This window comes from Sorex araneus, chromosome X (genome assembly GCF_027595985.1).
Source record: "Sorex araneus isolate mSorAra2 chromosome X, mSorAra2.pri, whole genome shotgun sequence".
In the NCBI taxonomy this organism is placed as follows: Eukaryota; Metazoa; Chordata; class Mammalia; order Eulipotyphla; family Soricidae; genus Sorex; species Sorex araneus.
In genome coordinates, this window is record NC_073313.1 from 374,114,032 (window position 1) to 374,134,885 (window position 20,854).

At 39.3% G+C, this 20,854-nt stretch overlaps 1 protein-coding gene across 3 annotated transcripts in view; it reads left to right on the plus strand.

The window, feature by feature from the left end:
* The window catches only part of SH3YL1 (SH3 and SYLF domain containing 1), a 40,973-nt gene extending 21,425 nt beyond the window's left edge, over positions 1 to 19,548 (plus strand). For 2 of the 3 annotated variants that reach the window (XM_055120495.1, XM_055120493.1), the window contains exons 6-10: positions 157 to 285; positions 2,424 to 2,592; positions 3,194 to 3,272; positions 8,766 to 8,822; positions 16,154 to 16,960. In XM_055120495.1, the coding sequence (XP_054976470.1) occupies positions 157 to 285; positions 2,424 to 2,592; positions 3,194 to 3,272; positions 8,766 to 8,822; positions 16,154 to 16,344 (625 nt within the window). In that variant the 3' untranslated portion in view covers positions 16,345 to 16,960. Of the gene's footprint in view, positions 1 to 156; positions 286 to 2,423; positions 2,593 to 3,193; positions 3,273 to 8,765; positions 8,823 to 16,153; positions 16,961 to 18,360; positions 18,381 to 19,259 lie in introns of those variants that run through there. The other variant, XM_055120494.1, reaches the window with a different exon arrangement.
* Positions 19,549 to 20,854: the final 1,306 nt, after the last annotated feature.

Below are 20,854 nucleotides of genomic sequence, written 5' to 3' on the forward strand. Positions count from 1 at the left end.
TTTCTAGAATATGTTGTTCTTCTTAGCCATCCAGTGAGCTTGCACAAAGCAAAACACCAAAACACACTAACAACAAAGACAGCTTTGACCTCTGTCTCGGGTGGGGCTTCAGGTAGTGCTCTTCTAGAGTTTGATACGAAGCCTTGGATTTTTCAGGAATTTAGAGGGAAATGTTGCCCTCAGAAGCTCTGCAGCTGTCTTTACATATTGCAAATCAAGGGGACTCTTTGCTGGCATATCTTTGGAAGGTAGCTGTTTGATTGAAAGGAAAGAAACTAATCGAAAGTAAGTCTGCCATGGAGGCAGGGGGAGGGTGGGAAAAGGGGGCTATATCGGGGATATTGGTGGTGGGGAATGTGCACTGGCAGAAGGATGGGTGTTTGATCATTGTGTGATTGTAACTCAAACATGAAAGCTTGTAACTATCTCACAGTGATTCAATAAAATTAAAAAAAGAAAAAAGAAAAAAAGAAAGTAAGTGTAAAACATAATTTTAATTTACTTTAAGAGCATGTAATAATAAAATAACACTTCATAGATTTACATAGTTCTTTTTAGTACAAGGGTGTATAGCTCTACGTTTTTATGTTTAAAAAATTCAATATAAAAAAACAGTGTAGTGTAGAAGGAAGTTAAAAGCTAGTAAATCTAAGACTTATAAAGGTGCTCAACATACTGTCACTTTAACATTTTTTTGTCACTTTAACATTTTTAGCAAATTCTTCAAAATAAAATATTGCTTTTTTTTTCTTTTTGGGTCACACCGGGCATTGCACAGGGGTTATTCCTGGCTCATGCACTCAGGAATCACTCCTGGTGGCGCTCAGGGGAACATATGGGATGCTGGGAATCGAACCCGGGTTGATAGCAAAAGCCCTACCCACTGTGCTATCGCTCCAGGCCCCAATATCGCATATTTTTACATAAAAAAGTTATCTATACTTTTAGAAAACTTGGAAAAGAAAGAAAAAATTCTACTCCTTTAAGATGACATTAATTTCATTTTGCTTTATTGCCTTTCAGCATTTACCTCAGCATAATTTTCCTTTATTTTTGCCATATAATAATAGTCACTGTCACTGTCACTGTCATCCCATTGCTCATTGATTTGTTCGAGCGGGCATCAGTAACATCTCTCATTGTGAGACTTATTATTACTGTTTTTGGTATATCCAATATGCCACGGGTAGCTTGCCAGGCTCTGCCATGCGGGCGCGATACTCTTGGTAGCTTGCCGGGGTCTCTGAGAGGGGCAGAGGAATTGAACATGGATCAGCCACGTGAAAGGCGAACGCCTACCGCTGTGCTATCGCTCCAGCCCATATAATAATAATAATAATAATAATAATATATTCAATTGTCAATTCATTTTTCATACTTTAAGTATCTGGTTCTATTCAAGAGTTCCCTTGTGTATCTGACACCAGATTCAGCTGCAAGCTCTAGAAGATAGGAAGAATAGGGAAAAACACATTTTCAGAACACTTTGTCTTTGAAATGCCTTTACTAATTGGCTTTACTAATTTGGAAATGATGAATAAGGATGCTTTTAGAAACTTCTCACTCTAGAACTTCAGAAGACTATGAAACTAATGTTTGTTCATCTAAATCCTAGATAAGCCAAATCAAATGCACTTCTTACCCAGTGCAGGGCTTCCAAAAATTCAAGGTAACTCACTATATAATTTTGATTCAAATAAACATTTTAGTAAGTTACAAAACCTGGGCCAGAGAAATAGGACAGAGGGTAGGCCACTTGCCTTGCATGTGATTTGATTCATGGTTTGATCCTTGGCATATCATATGGTCCCTGAGCACTGCCAGAAGTGACATCCTAGCACAGAATAATCCCGGCCCCTGCGAGATGTTGTCTACCATCACCCCGAGCCACCAAAGGAGATTACAAAGCCCTATGTTGGCACCATTTTTCTAATAAACTTAAAAAAAAATCTATGAAGATGTATGTTTTTATAGGTATACTTGTATAAGTGCTGATATGTTCATCAATATGTGTTTGTTTTCCTATGTCTGTATACATGTATGTGTATGTGTGGATATGTATATGCTTTTTCTCACTATGTGCATGTATGCATGCATTTGTATATGTGGATACATGTGTGGGTTTACATAGTTATAATATTTTGTATATTGTATGGATATATGTGTGATGATTTCTTATATTATTGTTTGAAGAATGTTCAAATCTCTATGATATTTGCTTCTCAAAGTGAGTTTTGAGAGGGGGGGATGAATCTGGGATATAACATGGGCCATGGTTTGTAGATGGAGTTTGAAAGTAAATATATGAAGGGCCCAACGCTACTCTTCGAGTAAATACGCACACACAGGGCTTTGTTCTACACTGAACTCTAGAAAAGACCTATATCTATTAAAAGAGTGTCATAATCTGTTCTTCCTATTAGATTTTATTGCCAAGATATCCGTGCTTATGATATTTTGTTTGGAGATATACCACGGCCTGCCCAAGCTGAAGATCTTTATGAGATTCTTGATTCTTTTACTGAAAAGTATGAACATGAAGGACAGCGAATCAATGCGAGAAAAGCAGCAAAGGAGCAGAGGAAGCCTCCTGTAATGTTTGATACGCATGTTTCTCTCAGTCACAAGGAAGCTAGAAAGTTCTTTTCTTGTTGCCTCATTCTTAATATCTTGTTACACTTCCCTTATAATCTCACTTACAAAAAGTTCTTGTGAAATTGTTGTGCAACTTTGACCTTTAATTTTCACCTATTTGAAGGAGAACTGTTTCCCGTGGCTGGGTTTCTCCGTGCAGAGGTGTTGGTGCTCTGAGTAGCTCTGCAGAAGCTGCTTGGGAGGTCTGGTGCAGCGAGGGTGTGGGCCGGTCAACCTGGCTCCACCACTGCCTCTTTGGCTTTCCCCTGTACAGAGCAGAAGCACTGGGCTCTAGTGGGCACTTCTGGTTCACTGGTTGCTAAGCTAGTCATCACATTGATGCACTTGCATAGGCTGTCAGAGGTCTGGGATGAGGGAGGCATCCGGACACAAAAAAAGCAGCCTGTGGATGTGCCTGCTGTTGTCTAACCTGCTGTGCTTGGCCGATAAGTGCTAGGTTAAATCTGTCACATGAGTTCATTCAAAAGCGAGGCCTTACATGCTCCTAAGCAAAACATGGGACTTTTAAAATTCTGTCTTTTTTTCTTGTTCCTTCCAGGCTAGAGAATTACCTCCAGAACCTTTGTCAAGACCCCAGCGTCCCTCTGCACAGGTCCAAGTGAACTCTGGTTCTCAAGGTAAGTATTTTTTGTTGTGATTCAAGTATAGCTCTAATTAATTGTTAAGTATCATTCAAAATAAGCCACTTTGTTAAACTTTGGAGCCAAATAGAAGAACTAATATTTAAGTGAGAAAAAAATTATGTTTAAAAATATCATGTCAGGGGCCGGAACGATAGCACAGCGGGTAGGGCGTTTGCCTTGCACGCGGCCGACCCAGGTTCGATCCCCGGCATCCCATATGGTCCCCCAAGCACTGCCAGGAGCAATTCCTGAGTGCAAAGCCAGGAGTAACCTCTGAGCATTGCTGGGTGTGACCCCAAAAGCAAAATATATATATATATATATATATATATATATATATATATATCATGTCATACATTTAGAAGCCTCTTCTACATGAGACAATCTCAAAGTTTATGAAAACTTGTTTTCATTCAGATGATGACTTTTCAGAGAGAAGGAAATTTACAAGACATGTAAATTTTATAAATTATATAAATAAATATTTTCCTTTTATTCTTTCTTCTCTGTCTCAGCAGATACCACATACTTTCATACTTATTCCAGAAGTTCCTGTGAATGAATGCATGCTGTGCCTTCACAGATACACATGGTACACAGAGTACACAGATCATATGGTACATAGAAATACACAAATATATATGGTATACAGAGATACACAGATACACCTGGCGTACAGAGATACAGAGATACACTTGGATTGATATTTGTTGTTGTCGTCTCACAAAAATGCTATTCTGTTGTACACATGTTATTTTATATTGGTTTTTTTTTTTGGTTGTTTTGCTCAACAAGACTTCATGAAAATCTCAGAAGTCAACTGATATAGCTCAATGACTATTTAATATCTTGATGGTGCATATGTACAGATTTAGCTACTACATTACTGATAGGTATTAACTTTATTTTGGTCTTTTTTACATGCCAGACAGTGCCACAATTAATATCTTTCCAAGTTAATTTATCTATACACCGTCATCTTTTTAAAAAGATAATTACCAGGAATGATTATGACAGGATGAAAGATATGTTTAAAAAGATTTTTTTTGCTATACCCACCTGTGCTCAGGGCTTACTGCTGCCTCTTCACTCAGGAGTCACTCCTGGCAGTACTCAGGGACCATATGTGGTGCCAGTGATCGAACCTGAGTCAGCTACAAGCAAAACAAGTACCGAATCCACTGTGCTTTCTCTTCAGCTCCTGAATTTAAAAAAAACTTTAAACAGATTTGGTTGATTGCTCTTTTAAAGGTGTTAGACTACAACAGTCCCATCATTCATCTCCCACTATAATACTCCCCGCTGTAACAATCTTCATCTTATTCATATCCTACATCTGTATTCCCTGCCACACACATTCCCTTTCATGTACATTGCTGCCAAATAAAACTCCCACCGTACACATACCTCTTCATATACTAATTCCCCCATACAAACTCCCCAGCATATCCATACCCACTATGGATAGTACACTCATCATTATGTACATTCTCCACCTTATGTACTCTCCCCATGTCCATGCCCATCATATTTACTCCCCACTATACATACACTTCTCAACATGTCCATGTCCCATCATATACATTCCTCACCATGTACATGCCCCATCATATACATCATCCCATATCTACTTCCCACTGTGTGCACGATCCACCATTTATGTTTCTCACTGTGTACAATTCATGTCATACATGTCATGTTTGTTCCCTACCATGTACATCCCCTATCATATGCCGTCCCCACCATGTATATGCCCCACCATATACATTCCCTACAATGGACGCTCCATGCCGAGTGCACCTCTCATTACATACACCCCCATATACATTTTCATCATTTTTAGTGTTGAAGCTTTCTTAGTAAGTTTGAAGGCTACTTTGTATCTCATTATTATCAGATTGTATTTTCTGTTTTCTATTAGTGCCATAAGCTTTTTCATATAATGAATTGCTAATATTTTGGATTTATTCTTTTCTGAAAAGTCTTCATTTTACTAGTTCACTCTTTTCCTATAGATTCTTTTTTTTTCAAGCACTTTCTGTAATAAATGGCGGTTTGTTGTAACCTAAGTTGTATTTATTTTTATGTGTGCTATTTGCCTGTGGATCTTATTTTTATATTTTGCTATATGAAAGTTTTAAATTTTATGTAAGAATAAGCATCTTTTAAATACAGATTTTGTATTTTTCAATCATTTTTATGGCACTTCCACCTCATATACAGCCGTGTATTTAGGATCTAGATCTTCTTGCAGTATTTTTATTTTTTCAGTTACTGGATACTAATATGTCATACATTTTTAACATAATTTTATTAATTATTCCCCCTCCAATATTCAATTTTAGTTAAAATAATAGTATTTTATATTAATTCTATGCTTTTTAAGGTTTTACTTACAATAGCATGCATGTATATGTTAGTTAATTTGACATCTGTAGAATAATCTTTCCATTTTTTTTCATTTAAGATTTTTTGTTTTTATAAGATTTCATTGTTTCATTGCCTTTGTGATTAAATTCACTCCCGAGTGTTTGATAATTTTGGTTATCTGTGCTAAATGAAATATGCTTTATAATTTATATTTAGAGGTGCTTTTTTCTTATAGTTAAAGTAATAATTTGCATATGTTTTGTCTTACGTCTTGTCTCCTACTTACAATCTAATTCCTACATAGTTTTTATTCAGGATATTTGGTTTTAGTTTTGTGTTACCAGGGATCAAATTAGGGTTTCCTGCATACCAGCCATGTGCTTTTACCACTAGTCACATCAATTTTTAAAAGTTGCTTTTGTTTCTTCTTCTTCAATCTGCCAATTATATATCAATCTTATTATATACACAAAATTCTCAGACTAATATCTTCAAAGTACAGGTACATGAGAAATTGTTAAAAGGGTATATAGGTGCCTTAGGAAGTACATGGAGAGTATCAGAGAGTATGTAGACACCTTAGGGGTACATAGAAAATATCAGAGGGTATGTCGGTATCTTAGGGGCTCATGGACAATGTCAGAGGGCCAGAATTTGTGAGTCAGAATTTAAGAGATAAATTCTAGACCTTTAACTTCAGACATGTTCTTTATTAATTGTATAAAAATAAAAAGAAAAGGCGCGGGCGAGGGAAGGGATGCCTCACCGCGCCGAGCCAGGCACAGGGCCTAGGGCAGCAGCTGTCTCTCCCGCCACCCGACTTCGGTAGCCTCCAGCCGCTTCCCCACCCCGGGGAGGTTGATGGCGAAGATGTGGCAGGCGAAGGAAGGAACGGAGCCAAGATGGTTGGTCTCACTTGCAGTTTATTCCAATCTTCCCTCTATACACTCTCCTCTGGAACTCTCCCTTGCCCCCTCATACAGCTACCTTAAATCTCCCCGTCCCCCAGCAGCCTGGGGCTTATCTAAAGGTGTGGTTACAATCCATAGGGGGTATAGTTCTATCTCTTAGGGGAATGCCTTCACTAGGACAGAATCTCTCTTTCAGCAGGAAGACCCACCCAAGGGCAGAGTCCCATGAATGTGTTTCTCTTCTCCTCAGCCAGCAAACATATAAGAATTCATAATATTAATCATTTTGTATGGACACAATAAGAGATGCATTAAAGCTTATAGAATTGCTCTCCTGGGGCCATCTCAATCTCAGACTACAGTGCTCAGGCCAGATCAGTCTTTCCTATCCCTAGCAGGGTCCCAGTCTCATAATTACTATTGGATCATGACAGCATTTGTCTATGATCAAGCTCTTAACTTATAGTTAAGAATTAGGCACTTTGGCCAGGCCCATCTCGATGCCAGGGTAGCACATAACTCACCGCTTGCCCTGGATCCTTCCCGTCCCACATCGGGGACCCTACTTTGGGGTGCTAGGAACTGAGGGCAACTGAGGCTTAAGTGGAGAAAGCAGATGTCCAGGAAGGAATATCGAGGCCAATTAAGTCTTAAGTTATAAAAACATAATATTGTCTTCTTGTGTCTATACAAAAAAGACATAGCTTTAAAGTAAATTATTCAAAAGGCATAAAGAGGAGAGAAAGGCAATGTTATAATATTCAGTGTCCTAGGAAGTTCTGACCTTACCAATTAACAGAGTTTGATTAAGGGAAGAGCAGATAAACTGGTAGAATTGGTTACAGATAAACAAAAGAATGGGAGTGACTCGGGAGCACTTTGATGGGTGTGACTGATAAACCTAAGCTCCTTGGGCAAGGGGAGCAAGGACGAACCAAAGTCAGGCCTAACATATTTAGAGCTATATTCCAACAATTAATGCTGGTAAAAACACTCATTTATTCTGCATCACCCTTTCATAGCTGTGCTCAGTGTAGACCCAGACTGTCCTGAATTGTCCTGTCCCCCACATGTAAGAGCAGTGACTCTCCTTAAAGTGTGAATCCTAATGATTGATCCTAATGATGGCACGGTGAGGGAATGGTTATAATGAGCTAGAAATGCTTTGTTATGAGGCGATTTTCCTTTCTTGAACAAAGTTGAAAAAGAATCTAATGGAATCGTCCTCTTAATTTTTAAACAATAGCACTGTAGCACTGTTGTCCTACTGTTCATCGATTTGCTCGACTGGGCACCAGTAGCGTCCCATTGTGGGACTTCTTGTTACTGTTTTTGGCATATCCAATATGCCACGGGTAGCTTACCAGGCTCTGCTGTGCGGGTGGGAGACTCTTGGGAGCTTGCTGGGCTCTCCGAGAGGGACAGAGGAATCAAACCTGGGTCGGCCGTGTACAAGGCAAACACCCTACCCGCTGTGCTAGTGCTCTAATCTAATAGTAACAAATATTAGCATTAAGTATTATTTAAAAGATCGTATAGCTATTATCACCCAGACAAAAAAGTTGACTCTTAATGTTTTATTATTTTATAAATATTTATTTTGGAATAGAAAACTGTTATTACTTTTATTTCTATATCAGAAATAATTTAAATAATATGTTGCAAAGCATTTTTTAGACTCTTTAGTTTTTATAAGAATCAGCTCTTTTTTTTAACACCAGTATCCTCAAAAAGTAGAATACTAAAATAGTATTTAAGCTTCTAGCAATAGGAATTTATCATCCTGTGCATGTCAAATAATTTTTTTTAAGTCTTACTGATATATCTGAAGGGCTTTTTGGTTTGCTTTGGGGACACACCCAGCACTGGGAGGGACTACTCCTCAATCTGTGGGAGGGCACCGTTCCTGCAGGAGGCCCTGTGGGACCAAGGATCCAGCTTGGGCTCCTAAGTGCAGGCATGTAGTCAGCACCCTAACTGCTCCTCTGGTCCAGCTTGTATGTTCTGGATTATACCAATAGCAGGGTTTATCCTCTGTCTATGCTCTATACAGGCAGTTATTTAAAGTTAATGTATTATCAACTGATAGTGTTTTTATCAAATATAATGACTTGATTTTCATAGTAAGGGCAAGATTTGGCATTGTTGGATGATTTATATACAACATGCTAATAAGTTTTCTGAATTCCCCCTCCTTTTTGGGCAGATACTAGAAATGAATATAAGCTCTATCCTGAACTTTCTGGCTTTGGTGAAAGAGTTGGTAAGTAAAAATATATGTTAAAAATTATTCCTATCCATGTCATAATAACAATGGTTGTAATTGGCAGGTTGTAAAAATCAGTGGAAAATTATTCAGCAACCCTTCTTTCATTTGTGGGATATTCAAATCAGTCTTTTAATAAACATTTTACTTACAGATGCTATACTGTTCTCTTATTCTATTTGAGACCAGAGTGCTGGGGGGGGGGGGGCGGGGGGGCGGCTTCCAGGCATCGCTGGCCTGGAGAAGCCTCATTCTGGACCCTCTCCACCCCATGGAGTGCTGAGGCCTAGCAACCAAGTCCTTTGCTAGCTGGTTGCAGAGAAGCTGTAGTTAACAACGTCCTGCCTTCAGCCTCTTTATGTGTGGTTATTCCATTAACTTCACATGTTTTCCCACTTTCTTTAAACACCCCGGTTTACAAATTGCTCATGATGATTTGTTAAAGGCATTCAGTATTCCAACACCAATCCCACGATCACTATCTCCTCCCCTCAACCATTGTCTCCATTTTTCCAACCAGCCTGCAACCGTAGCAGGCCCACATAATTTATTTTTTTTTTATTATTTTGTTATTTTTATTTAGTGAGTCACAGTGAGGGTACAGTTACAGATTCATATATTTTGTGTTTGTTTTTCCTCATGCAGTGTTTGGGAGCCCATCCCTCCACCAGTGTCCATTCTCCACCACCATTGAACCCAGTATCCCTCCCACCCCCCAGTCCCATCCCCCCAACCTCATCTCGCCTCTGTGGCAGGGCATTCCAATTTGTTCTCTCTCTCTTTTGGGTGTTGTGGTCTGAAATCGGGGCATCGAGTGGCCATCATGTTCGGTCACTAGTCCACTTTCAGCACGCATTTCCCTTACCACGAGGGATCTCCAAACACATTTTATTTGGTGTTCCCTTCTCCATTCGGTATGACATTCCCCCAGCGTGTGAGGCCAAGTTCCAAGCTATGGAGTCAACCTCCTGGTATTATATACTACTATTCTTGTGTATTAGTCTCCTACTCTGTTATTTTATATTACATAAATGAGTGCAATCTTTCTATGTCTGTCCCTCTCTTTCTGGCTCATTTCACTTAGCATGATACTTTCCATGTTGATCCACTTATATGCAAATTTCATGACTTCATCTTTCTAACAGCTGCATAGTATTCTGTTGTATAGATGTACCAGAGTTTCTTTAACCAGTCATCTGTTCTTGGGCACTGGGTCTTTTTTCCAGGTTCTGGCTATTGTAAACAGTGCCGTGATGAACATATAAGTGCAGATGTCATTTCGACCATACTTTTTTGTTTCTCCAGGGTATATTCCCAGAAGTGGTATTGCTGGATCAAATGGAAGCTCAATTTCTAATTTTTTGAAAAGCGTCCATATTGTTTTCCAAAGGGGCTGGACCAGTCAGCATTCCCACCAGCAGTGCAGGAGGGTCCCTTTCTCCCCACATCCTCTCCAACAGCGGTTGCTTTTGTTCTTTTGGATGTGTGCCATTCTCTGTGGTGTGAGGTGGTATCTCATGGTTGTTTTGATCTGCATCTCCCTGATGATTAGTGATGTAGAGCATTTTTTCATGTACCTTTTAGCCATTTGTATCTCTTCCTTGGAAAAGTTTCTGTTCATTTCTCTGGCCCATTTTCTAATGGGGTTGGATGTATGTTTTCTTCTTGTAGAGTTCAACCAGTGCTTTATATACCCTTGATATCAACCCTTTATCAGATGGGTATTGAGTGAATATCCTTTCCCATTCTGTAGACTGCCTTTGTATTCTGGTCACTGTGTCTTTTGTGGAGCAGAAGCTTCTTAGTTTAATATAGTCCCATTTGTTTATCTCTGTTTCTACTTGATTGCTTAGTTCCGTGTCCTCTTTGAAGATACCTTTAGCTTCAATATCGTGAAGGGTTTTGCCGACCTTGTCTTCGATGTACCTTATGGATTGTGGTCTGATGTTGAGGTCTTTAATCCATTTTGATCTGATTTTTGTGCATGGTGTCAGGTTGAGGTCTAAGCCCACAATAATTTATTTTATATTGCTTGTTACTACTAAATTGCTAATGGAATGGTCAAAAAATATTTTAGTAAAAGGAAATTTCTGGAAATTGTTATGTCTCACAATGGGGACATTAAGTCCTTGTCTGAGGGTTTACTAAGTTTTTGCTGCGAGTTAAGCCTTATGTGTTAATATTTTTGTTAGTTGAGATTAATTGGCTTCTCCATTACATTCCCATCCAATCTGGTGATCTCCTTCGGGGATGTTAGTATTATAGAGTTTGGAGATATCGCTCCAGAAGATCCAGAGCATTTAACAGGGCAGTCTGGCCAAGGCATGGAGGCAGCTGTTAGGGTGTGAGTATGTCTGCCTGGGCTTTGGTGGGGTGGGGACTTAGCTTACCCCTCTCCTGAGGCCATGCTGGATGTTTCAGCCAGGAACAGGTATCCCAGGAACTTTTGCGGCTAGTTGATATCTTTTGAGATTTATTCATGAGACTCTGGAACAAGACCGGTAGATGAGCTCACATGGTGAGGTGGTGGGACTTAGGTGTTAATTCACATTTTTAAGGATTTTTCCTTCATGTTCAAATACTTTGCTATTTCTGGGAACTAATCCATTAAACTTACGAAGATTTCCTAGGAGCAGAACAGTCCTTGGAACTGTCTTCAGTGTACTTTAGAACATGCTCTTTGAAAGAATTAGTAATTACTTAAAAATGTGAGTGGAACCCCTGAGGGCAAAACTTCTACTGAGGGCTCCCAGCTCCAAGTCGCAGAACAGTGATGGCTGGAGAACTGATCTTCATAGAGATAGATTATCTAGAAAACTAGGTGCCCGTTTAAAAAAATGATAAATGTTTAAATGCCTCTTAAGTAAAGTCAGATGAAAAAAATTCTCTTCTGATGGATTTAAAGTTTCTGGGATTTTTTTCCCCAATTTAATTTTCCCCTTACACTTTTTATAAACACTGTGGTTTACAAAGTTTTTCATGATAATTTGTTGCAGATATTCAGTATACCAACACCAGTCCCCCCACCATTGCACCTTCCCACCACCATTGCACCTTCCCACCACCATTATGACCACTTTTCCCAAGCACCCCTTAAGCCTGTCCCTATAGCAGGCCCTCAATAATTTATTTTATATTTCTTGTTATAATTTTCTAAAAGAATGATCAAAAAATGTTTCCTTAGAAGAAAGGTAGTGAAGATTGTTGTAGCTCACCATAGAGCTATCAAGCCCTGGTATAAGAATTACTAAGATACTGTTATGGGTTAAGCCTTCTGTGTTGACATTTTGTCAATTGAGATTGGATACTTTCTATAGTACATTCATCCGATCTGATGTGCTACTCCTGGTTTATCAGTGTTGTAGAGTTTGGGATGTCATTCCAGGAAGTCCAAAATTTTTAACAGGGCAATACAGCTGGAATTAAATATTTAAGTGGATGGCAGATTTAGGGCATATGTGTGATTGCCAGGACTTCCGTAAGTACAGAGAGATGGGGGAGGTAGCCTGTCCCTGGCTCCATGAAAGCCCGGAGATTTTAGTCACACAACCTGCATACCTGAGTACTTCTGGGTGAGGCTCGTCCCGAGCAGTGGGGTCCAGCAGGAGCGTGGTGGCAATTGTGGAGGCTGGAGGTTTTCAGCTGCTGGGTCTCTGTTTGGGCGGGTGCCGGGCTCACCTGACCCCTCAGGGTGCTTTGATGACTCAGCCTTGTGCAGGAGCTGGAAGACTCTCTGTGACTTGTTGATCTCACTTGAGATTTATTTATGAGTCTCTGAATCATGGCCTGTGAAGGAGCTTCCATGGTGTCGGAGTTTGTGGGCATGACTGGATTTAAGGTTTCTGGCTTTCTCTGATTTCCAGCTTGTATGATTTGTTGTGCACACTTCTGGCCCTTTTCCAATTGATTCTCCTCTCAGTGAGCAAAGCTCAAGGGTGGGTATTTTATGTGCAGATGTTCTACTGGGCCTGTGACTTAGCCTGGGCTGTGCTGTGCTCTCAGCTCTATCTAAAAGGTCTTAGAAATGCATTTTTTCTCTAGATTTTTATGTGTCTGCCACTCTTGTTTTGTTTCTTTTGAGGTCACATCCAAAGATGCTCAGTGGCTATACCCATCTTTGTGCGTGGAGGTCACTCTTGGCTTGGAGACCTTCTGCTGCTGCAGTTGGCAAGCCTCCTGCATGCAGACATCCATTCCAGCCATTGAGCGATCTCTTCAGCCCTTTAGAGGGTTATTTTGTGGAGAAAGTTATCTCATGGAAGTCAACCCTGAGGTGGGGGTCTTGGGCTGAGTACCTTGGCATACCCATGGGCATCTTCCTGACTCTGCCAATCTGATTCACCTCTGTTCAAAATTTAGAGGGGAAGAGGGCAGGGCACCCTTAGACCCAGCAGCACCTCCTTGCTGTGTCCCAGTTCCTATGATGTTACCTTCCCACCTTCTCTGCTCTATCCTGACTTCAACTCAGAGTTAATTAAAGCAAGTCTATGATCTTTTGTCTTTATTGCTTTATCATTCATAATAAAAATATATTCATAATATGTTCATATTATGAATAATTATTTCTCTACATTAGCTACAGTAAATTCATAATAAAATATATCCCCCAAACTGGCAAAATGCAATAGCAGAAACAAAGACACTTCAGTCATCAGTGATGCGCAGGATTATAAGCATTCAGTATTATTTATAAGGTTTAAATATCTCAGTGACACACAAGAACAAGCTAGTTCTCCCTGAAAATTGACATGACAAAGTAGACCTCATGGGCAAATCTAAAGTATCTGTTAAGCACAATTTATGGCTTAGCAACTGCTCCGCTCCGGAGATGTACTGTCAGGGGTGTTTGGGAGCCCTGCCCTCATCCGAGCTTTCTCCCTTGCAATCACAGACCACCTCCAGCTCACTTTCAGGTTCTGGGATGTGAGTAGCAGTGGTGCCTTCTGAGAGTGGGGAGAAGTGGGACGCGTGCAGACAGTGTCCCTCAGCCTGCTGCATCTCTGTAAATAGAGCCACAGATACCTGTGTGAATGGCAGCTAAGATGGCTGTGCTTCTAGAACTTTCTCTGATGTACAGAGTGCTCATTCACTTTTCCCATTATGAACATGCATCAGGGACATGGAAGAGAGCTACTTGAAGATTTTCACTTGTGAAGTGAGGTTAATTGAGATTGAGCTTTGTATATGAAATTTGTAAATAGATTCATTGATACAAACATTTTCAGGGTGAACTTAAAAAAATAAAATCCACTTAAATAGTTGTAATAAATCTACTTCAAATATTTCTAGCAATGTCATTCTGTATTAGCTACAGTAAGAGATATATCAAACTTAAAGTTTGGTTCTTTCTGAGGACATCTCACTATATTTTCTAGATCACAATCCTCAGGGCAGATTAGTCATCCTAACCCCAGCAGGGTCCTAGTCTCATCGTTACTTTTGGATCATGACAGCATTTGTCTATGACCATGTTCTCAACTTATAGTTGAGTGTTGTGGTGCTTTGGCCTGGCCCATCTCGATGCCAGGGTAGCTCACAGTTTGCCCTGGGTCCATTACGTCCCTCGTTGGGACCCTGCTTTTGGGGTGCTAGGAACTAAGGGCAACTGAGTTGAGAAAGCAGATGCCTGGGAGTAAATATTATTGGAGTCAATCAGCTCCCAAGTTACAGAGCACAATATTAACTGTCTTCCTGTGTCCATACAGAAAGGACATTGCTCTAAGGTAAACTAAGTTCCCTGTGGCAAGGCTGAAAGGACAAACCCAATGTTATCCTACACTTTCATCAGTTCACATTTTGATCTCGTGACAGTGAAGACTGATGGGGCTTAGTGTGACCTCACAGCTCATGCTGCTGTTGGAGCTCATGCAGTTCCTGAGGTGCCTAGAGCCACATGGCAGGCTTTGCTTGCTTGCAGATACGCAAGTCACTGTCACTGTCACTGCCATCCCATTATTCATCGGTTTGCTTGAGCGAGCACCAGTAACGTCTCTCATTATTGTTACTGTTTTTTGGCATATCGAATACACCATGGGTAGCTTGCCAGGCTCTGCCATGCGGGCGAGATACTCTTGGTAGCTTGCCGGGCTCTCCGAGAGGGACGGAGGAATCGAACATGGGTTGGCCGCGTGCAAGGCCAATGCCCTACCACTGTGCTATTGCTCCAGCCCGATACGCAAGTATCCTCATTTTTCAGCCTAGCTCCTTAACATCAGCAAGCTAGTACAAACTGTAAATATATGCACAATATATTCTGTAAGTATATTACAGAAAAATTAATTATGCCAACTATATTTAATGCAATTACCCATTATTACGAGGCTTCTTTCCTTGGGAGAACTGGAGGAAGCAGATGGCACATACTTTCGGAAGGAGCTGTGTAAGCCGTAATCCAGCAGCTCAGTCCATGCAGCTTCATTAACATGTTGACTTCATTTCTGACAGGCAAGAACAAGTCCTGATCATTGATTAGTATAGCTTGAGGGGCTCAACGAACTCACTGGGTTAGAATTCAGTTATTTATGTTGTTAATATATTTGCCTGCACTTAGATAGAGTCACCAAGCATCTAATTGTCTAATTTATGTACAGCACTTTATGAAACAAAATTATCAAGTTCCATGTAGCTGAGTACACAGGAGTGCCGAGTTTTTCATATTTTCTTGTGAATATATTTCCTTTTATTAACCTGATGGATCAATTCTCAAAGCTATTTTTCCAATAATATATTAAACTCAAGACATTGTAGACAACCTTTCTGATGTGCTAGTGTGAATTTTATCTCTGTTTTGAGAGAAAGGATCAAGTGAGCACAGAAATGAAAACATCCCTAAAAGCTATGGGGAAATTCCTGTTAAAATAGCATAATATATCTGAGCTGGAATCCTCAAAACAGATGACTATAGAGTTTGTTTTTTAAATGGAATTTTCAATAACATAATCATGAGCATAAATAGCAGTCTTTCTCTCGTAACTGTGATTCTTGGAGGTCCTGGCCATACTATAAAAATGGGGAAAACATAAAAATTTTATAGTTACTAAAATCAAAACAGCTAGAACCACAAACATTTGCTATATACATCATAGAGAATATAATAGTAGGCAGTCTTATTTCTGTGGACTTAGGGAATAAATGTTGTTGCCCCAAAATTGCTCTTTTCCGAAAAGGAAAAAATAAGTTTGTTAATGTGGTGAAGTCAGGCTGGCCCTGCCTGGTCCCCTCCCTGGGCGTCAGAGACCAGCGACCAGCAAGAGACCTCCACTTGCTCCTGGGAGTGTTCCTGCCTTTCTCTGAAACAGTGACAACTCACCTACCTCTTCTTGTTTTAGGCTGTTCAAGTCAACCCATAGAAGTGACAGCACTGTACTCTTTTCAAGGACAACAGCCAGGGGATTTGAATTTTCAAGCTGGAGACAAGATCACTGTTATATCAAAAACAGATTCCCATTTTGACTGGTGGGAAGGAAAGCTTCGAGGTCAAACTGGCATTTTTCCAGCCAACTATGTTACCATGAATTAATGTTTGTGTTATTTTCTTCAAGTTTACATTACTTACTTCTTTGAGAACTACAGAAAAATTATTTCTATACTGGAAGTATTTACTGTCATTTATATGATGTTTGATATAAGTGTAGAAATACTCATTTCAAAAATTTGATTCTGTCTATAAGGTTTTTCAGTATACATAAATAAGTGGCTGACTTGGTATCTTTAAATACTTTGTATTAATTTTATCACATTTACTCTATAATGATACCTAGCTTTTTTTTCAAGCACCACTAAACTTATTTTGATTATTTAGGTGGTAACTTTATTCTAACCTGGGACTATCTCAGGCCAGGCCAAAATACCAGTTCTGATGTTTCTATTTGTAGAATGATTAGAGAAGAATAAATTATCTTACATTGGGTATTAAAATACTATTTAATGAGTATGTGAACCTTTAAAAATAGTCTTCAGATACTCAGGGTTCACATATACAATAGAAGCATACTGTTACAAAAGCTAAACAACCATGCACTGGAAAGTGAATCTATTTCTTTTTTTATGAGGGGAAGCTTGCTCATTTCTAGCAGTAAAAACAATTTCTATTAACATGGTTCCATTCTCCCTAAATAAATATGTTTAAAATGCTGTTAATGTCTTGATTGGTTTTTTCTTATCTTTTAAAAATTTGTTTCAAGTAGGTCTGTGGTTGGTCTGGGTTAAAACCCACCTTTATTACTGAATTCCCTAACCTTTTCTACCACTATTTTTTTTAGCTTTATTGAGGTATCATTGACAAAATCATAAAATATTTAAAGGGTAGAAGCTGAGTAGTTTATAAATGTAAACATTATAAAGGATTCCAACCAACTTAATGAATATATCCTTTATATCATATTTCTTTCTTTTGATAAAAATATGTAAGTTCTACTCTTGCAAATATCAAGTCTATAACACATTACTTTCCCACATAGTAACCAGCTTGTACATAGATGACAGAATTTATATATATGTTATATATAAGATATATGTTTGTAAGATATATCATATATTTCTACATAATAATAAATAATACATTACAATATAAACTTTCATAAATAATATATGTAACATTATATAACAATAACATTAATATATAAACCAATTTAGATATATTTTATTGTTTATATAATTTATAATATGTAAATATATTTATTACATATAAATGTATAACATATATAAAATTTTTATATATCTTTCATGCCTGATTTTAGTTATTTCTTTCCTTAAAGGATATTTAATTTTTGGGGGGAAGTATTTTTGAGAGTGTCTCGTCTGCATAGATCCTCCTCCCAGGCAGAGCCTGGCAAGCTACCTGTGGCGTATTCGACATGCCAAAAACAGTAGCAACAAAGAAAGCACTATAAAAAAAAAAAAACAGTAACAACAAGTCTCACAATGGGGACGTTACTGGTGCCCACTGGAGCAAATCGATGAGCAATGGGATGACAGTGATACAGTGATATGGGAAAGGATTTGCACCTGGCATTGATGGGGGACCACATACATGCCAGGGATCAAACTCCACTCAGTCACGTGCTAAGCAAGCATTGTACCACTGTACCTGCTTGCCTGCTGTACTAGCCTTTCCATCTCTGTTGTAATTTGAAGTTTGTACCATTGGCCAACATCTCTTAATTTGCCCCATTCTGGAAACTACCATCTTGCGCTCTGTTTCCTTAAGTTTGGATTTTGCAGATTCTACATATATGTGAGATCATACAGTATTTATCGTTCTCAGAGTTTATTCATGTTGTCAAAAATGGAAGAATTTCTTACATTGGTAAGGCTAACAATATTTCTCTGGTGTGTGGATCTGTATGGAGGTCCAGGTGGAAAACACTCTCCTTAATTTCAAAAATACCTTTATCCCTTTAGCCATTGATAGACATTTAAAATTTTCTATATATAGTATGTCTTCTACAAAGAGAGATAATTTTGCGTTTTTCTTTCCACTTTTGGCTAACTTTTATTTATTTTCCTTGCCCAATTCCTCTGGTGGTGCTTCCAGTGACACATTGGCTAGAAGTGGTGAGTGGATGTTCTTGTTTATTCTTCATCTTGGAAGGCATTCACCTGTGCACTTGTTTTCTGTGTGCTGGTGATATGTGAGCATGTTATGTAATTTCCATATGTTGAGAATTCTTACTTTTTCCCCATGAAATTGATTTCTAGTTTCATAATGTGGTTAGAAAAGATGCCTGATATGATTTGTCTTCTTAAATTTATTAAAACTTGCTTTGTTACTTAACGTATTGGTCTGAATATTTAGGTCCACCCTAAGAATACTTCATGTTGTACTTGAGAAGAACGTGTTCCCCACTGCTGCTGTGGAAAATATGTGTTGGTCCATCTGGTCTAATGCACAATTCAAAAGTCCACTGTTTCCTGATTATTGAAATGATTTCGCATTATCTCCTCCCAGTTGTTGTACTGCTCTCTGTCTCCATTTAGATCTCCTAGTACTTGCTTTATATGTTTGGTACACGATGTTGAGTATATTAATGTTTGCAATTAGTAGTTCCTTGTGATTAATTCAAATCTTTATCTTTACATTTGTCTTGTTGCAGTTCTTGGCATAATGCTTTGTCTGGTAGGAGTGAGCTGTGCTTCTTTTTTTGGTTCCCTCTTGCATGGAATACCCTTTCTATCCCTAGACTGACAGTTCATGTGTGTTCTTATAGTTCAGTCAGGTCTTTTGAGGGCAGCATGTGGTTGGATGTTGTAAGAACCGTATCAACTCCCTTTTCTCTTTTCATTGGTGAACTTAGCCCATTCACATCTGAAGTAACTATTGAAAGGTATGAACTTACTATTGCCATTTTATTCATGTTCTGGTAGTTTTATAACTTTATAAGCTATAATTATTCCTCTTCTTTTTTTTTTAATGTTTGTTTGTTTTGTTTTCAGGCCACACCTGGAAATGCTCTGGGGTTTCTCCTGGCTCTGTGTTTAGGAATTACTTTGGGCTCAGGGAACTGGGGGGGATGCTGGGGATGGAACCCAGGTTGGCTGCATGCAAAGCAAGCACCCTACCCATTGCAATATCACTCTGGTACTTTCTTTTTTCTTTATTGTGTATCTAATGTAGATCTTTGTTTTGTGGTTACCTTAAGACTTACATCAAACATATTTAAGTAATAGCTTTATTTTAGGCTGATATCAAGTGAATTTGTAAACACAATAAAAATACATGTTATAGCCCTCCTATTGCTTTGTGTTTGATGCCATTATTTTCATAATTTTATACTGTACATCAGAGAGGGGTGCCCTAGCCTGGCATTCCTGTTTTCTGTCTGAGCGGACAGCCCGTGAGGTGATCTTGCCTTTAATCCCCCAAAGTTCCGTTCTGCATATCTTGAAGGCCAAGGAAGCTCTGTGGGCTTCCTGCAACACATATCCCCTGATAAAGTACATTTTAAGAATCAAATTAACAGGGACTTTGGAAGGAAAGAGGTAATAATGGGAAAAATAAAACTTACCCTAAAGAGGAAGAGGAAATTCAAATTTCTTTGAAAATACATAAAATTTACAGCCTGGCAAAAGAATTGAAAAACTTAAGAAAGCAACTCAATCTGGAGGGTCAGGGACTAAAAGGGGCAAAAGAAACGGGGGCTGCAGCTTCTGGATAGATGATAAAAGCCAAAACAGTTGGTGAACCTTGACACACGGGCCGATTTCCACAAAGGCAGAGGCCCCGTGCAGACGGCATGCCCTTCATCCTCCCCACGCTCGTCTCCCTCCTGCTGTGCCCGTTGCATTTTCTCTCCACGTCTACACAGAGATCACAGCAGCGTGGTCTGGACCCTGCTCACTGTCCTCGCCTGTCCCTGTGGCTGGTGCACCCGCACTTCAGGGCAGTGTGCTCACTCCGAGGGCAGACAGCATGACCTCTCGTCAGACATGCTCCCCGTGGCCCCCAGCACTGTCGCAGGAGTCGGGTGGGGAATGGAAGGTGATGTGTCCATTCCCCCTGGCTTCATGGCCCTCGGGTGATGTTTTCCTCAGCCCTACTTGTTCAGGGCTCCCCGTGGCAGCTGCTCCATGTAGCGTGTTCCCAGTTTTTGAACATGTGCCGTTCTCACTGGTGTGAGATGGCATCTCATTGTCTTGATTTGGATTTCTGTGGTAGCAGGAGATGATGAGCACTTTCCATGTGCCTATCGGCCATCCTCATTCTCTGCAAGACAAGTGTCTATTCATTTTCTCTCTCCATTATTTGATAGGGTTTGGGTTGTTTTGTTTATCCTTGTGAGTTCTTCATATACCTTGCATATTAGCCCTTTATCTGATGTATTGAGTACAAATATTTTCTCCCATTCTGTGGGTTATCTTTTTGTTTTAGCCCACGTTTCTTTTGTCATGCAGAATTTTTTAAATTGATGTAGCTTCATTTGTTTATTTTTGTTTCTATTGTTTTTGTCAGTGAAGTCATATCATTAAAATACCTTTGAGACCCAAAGCCTGGAGTGTTGTTCTGCCTATATTTTCCTCAGTGTGTTTTA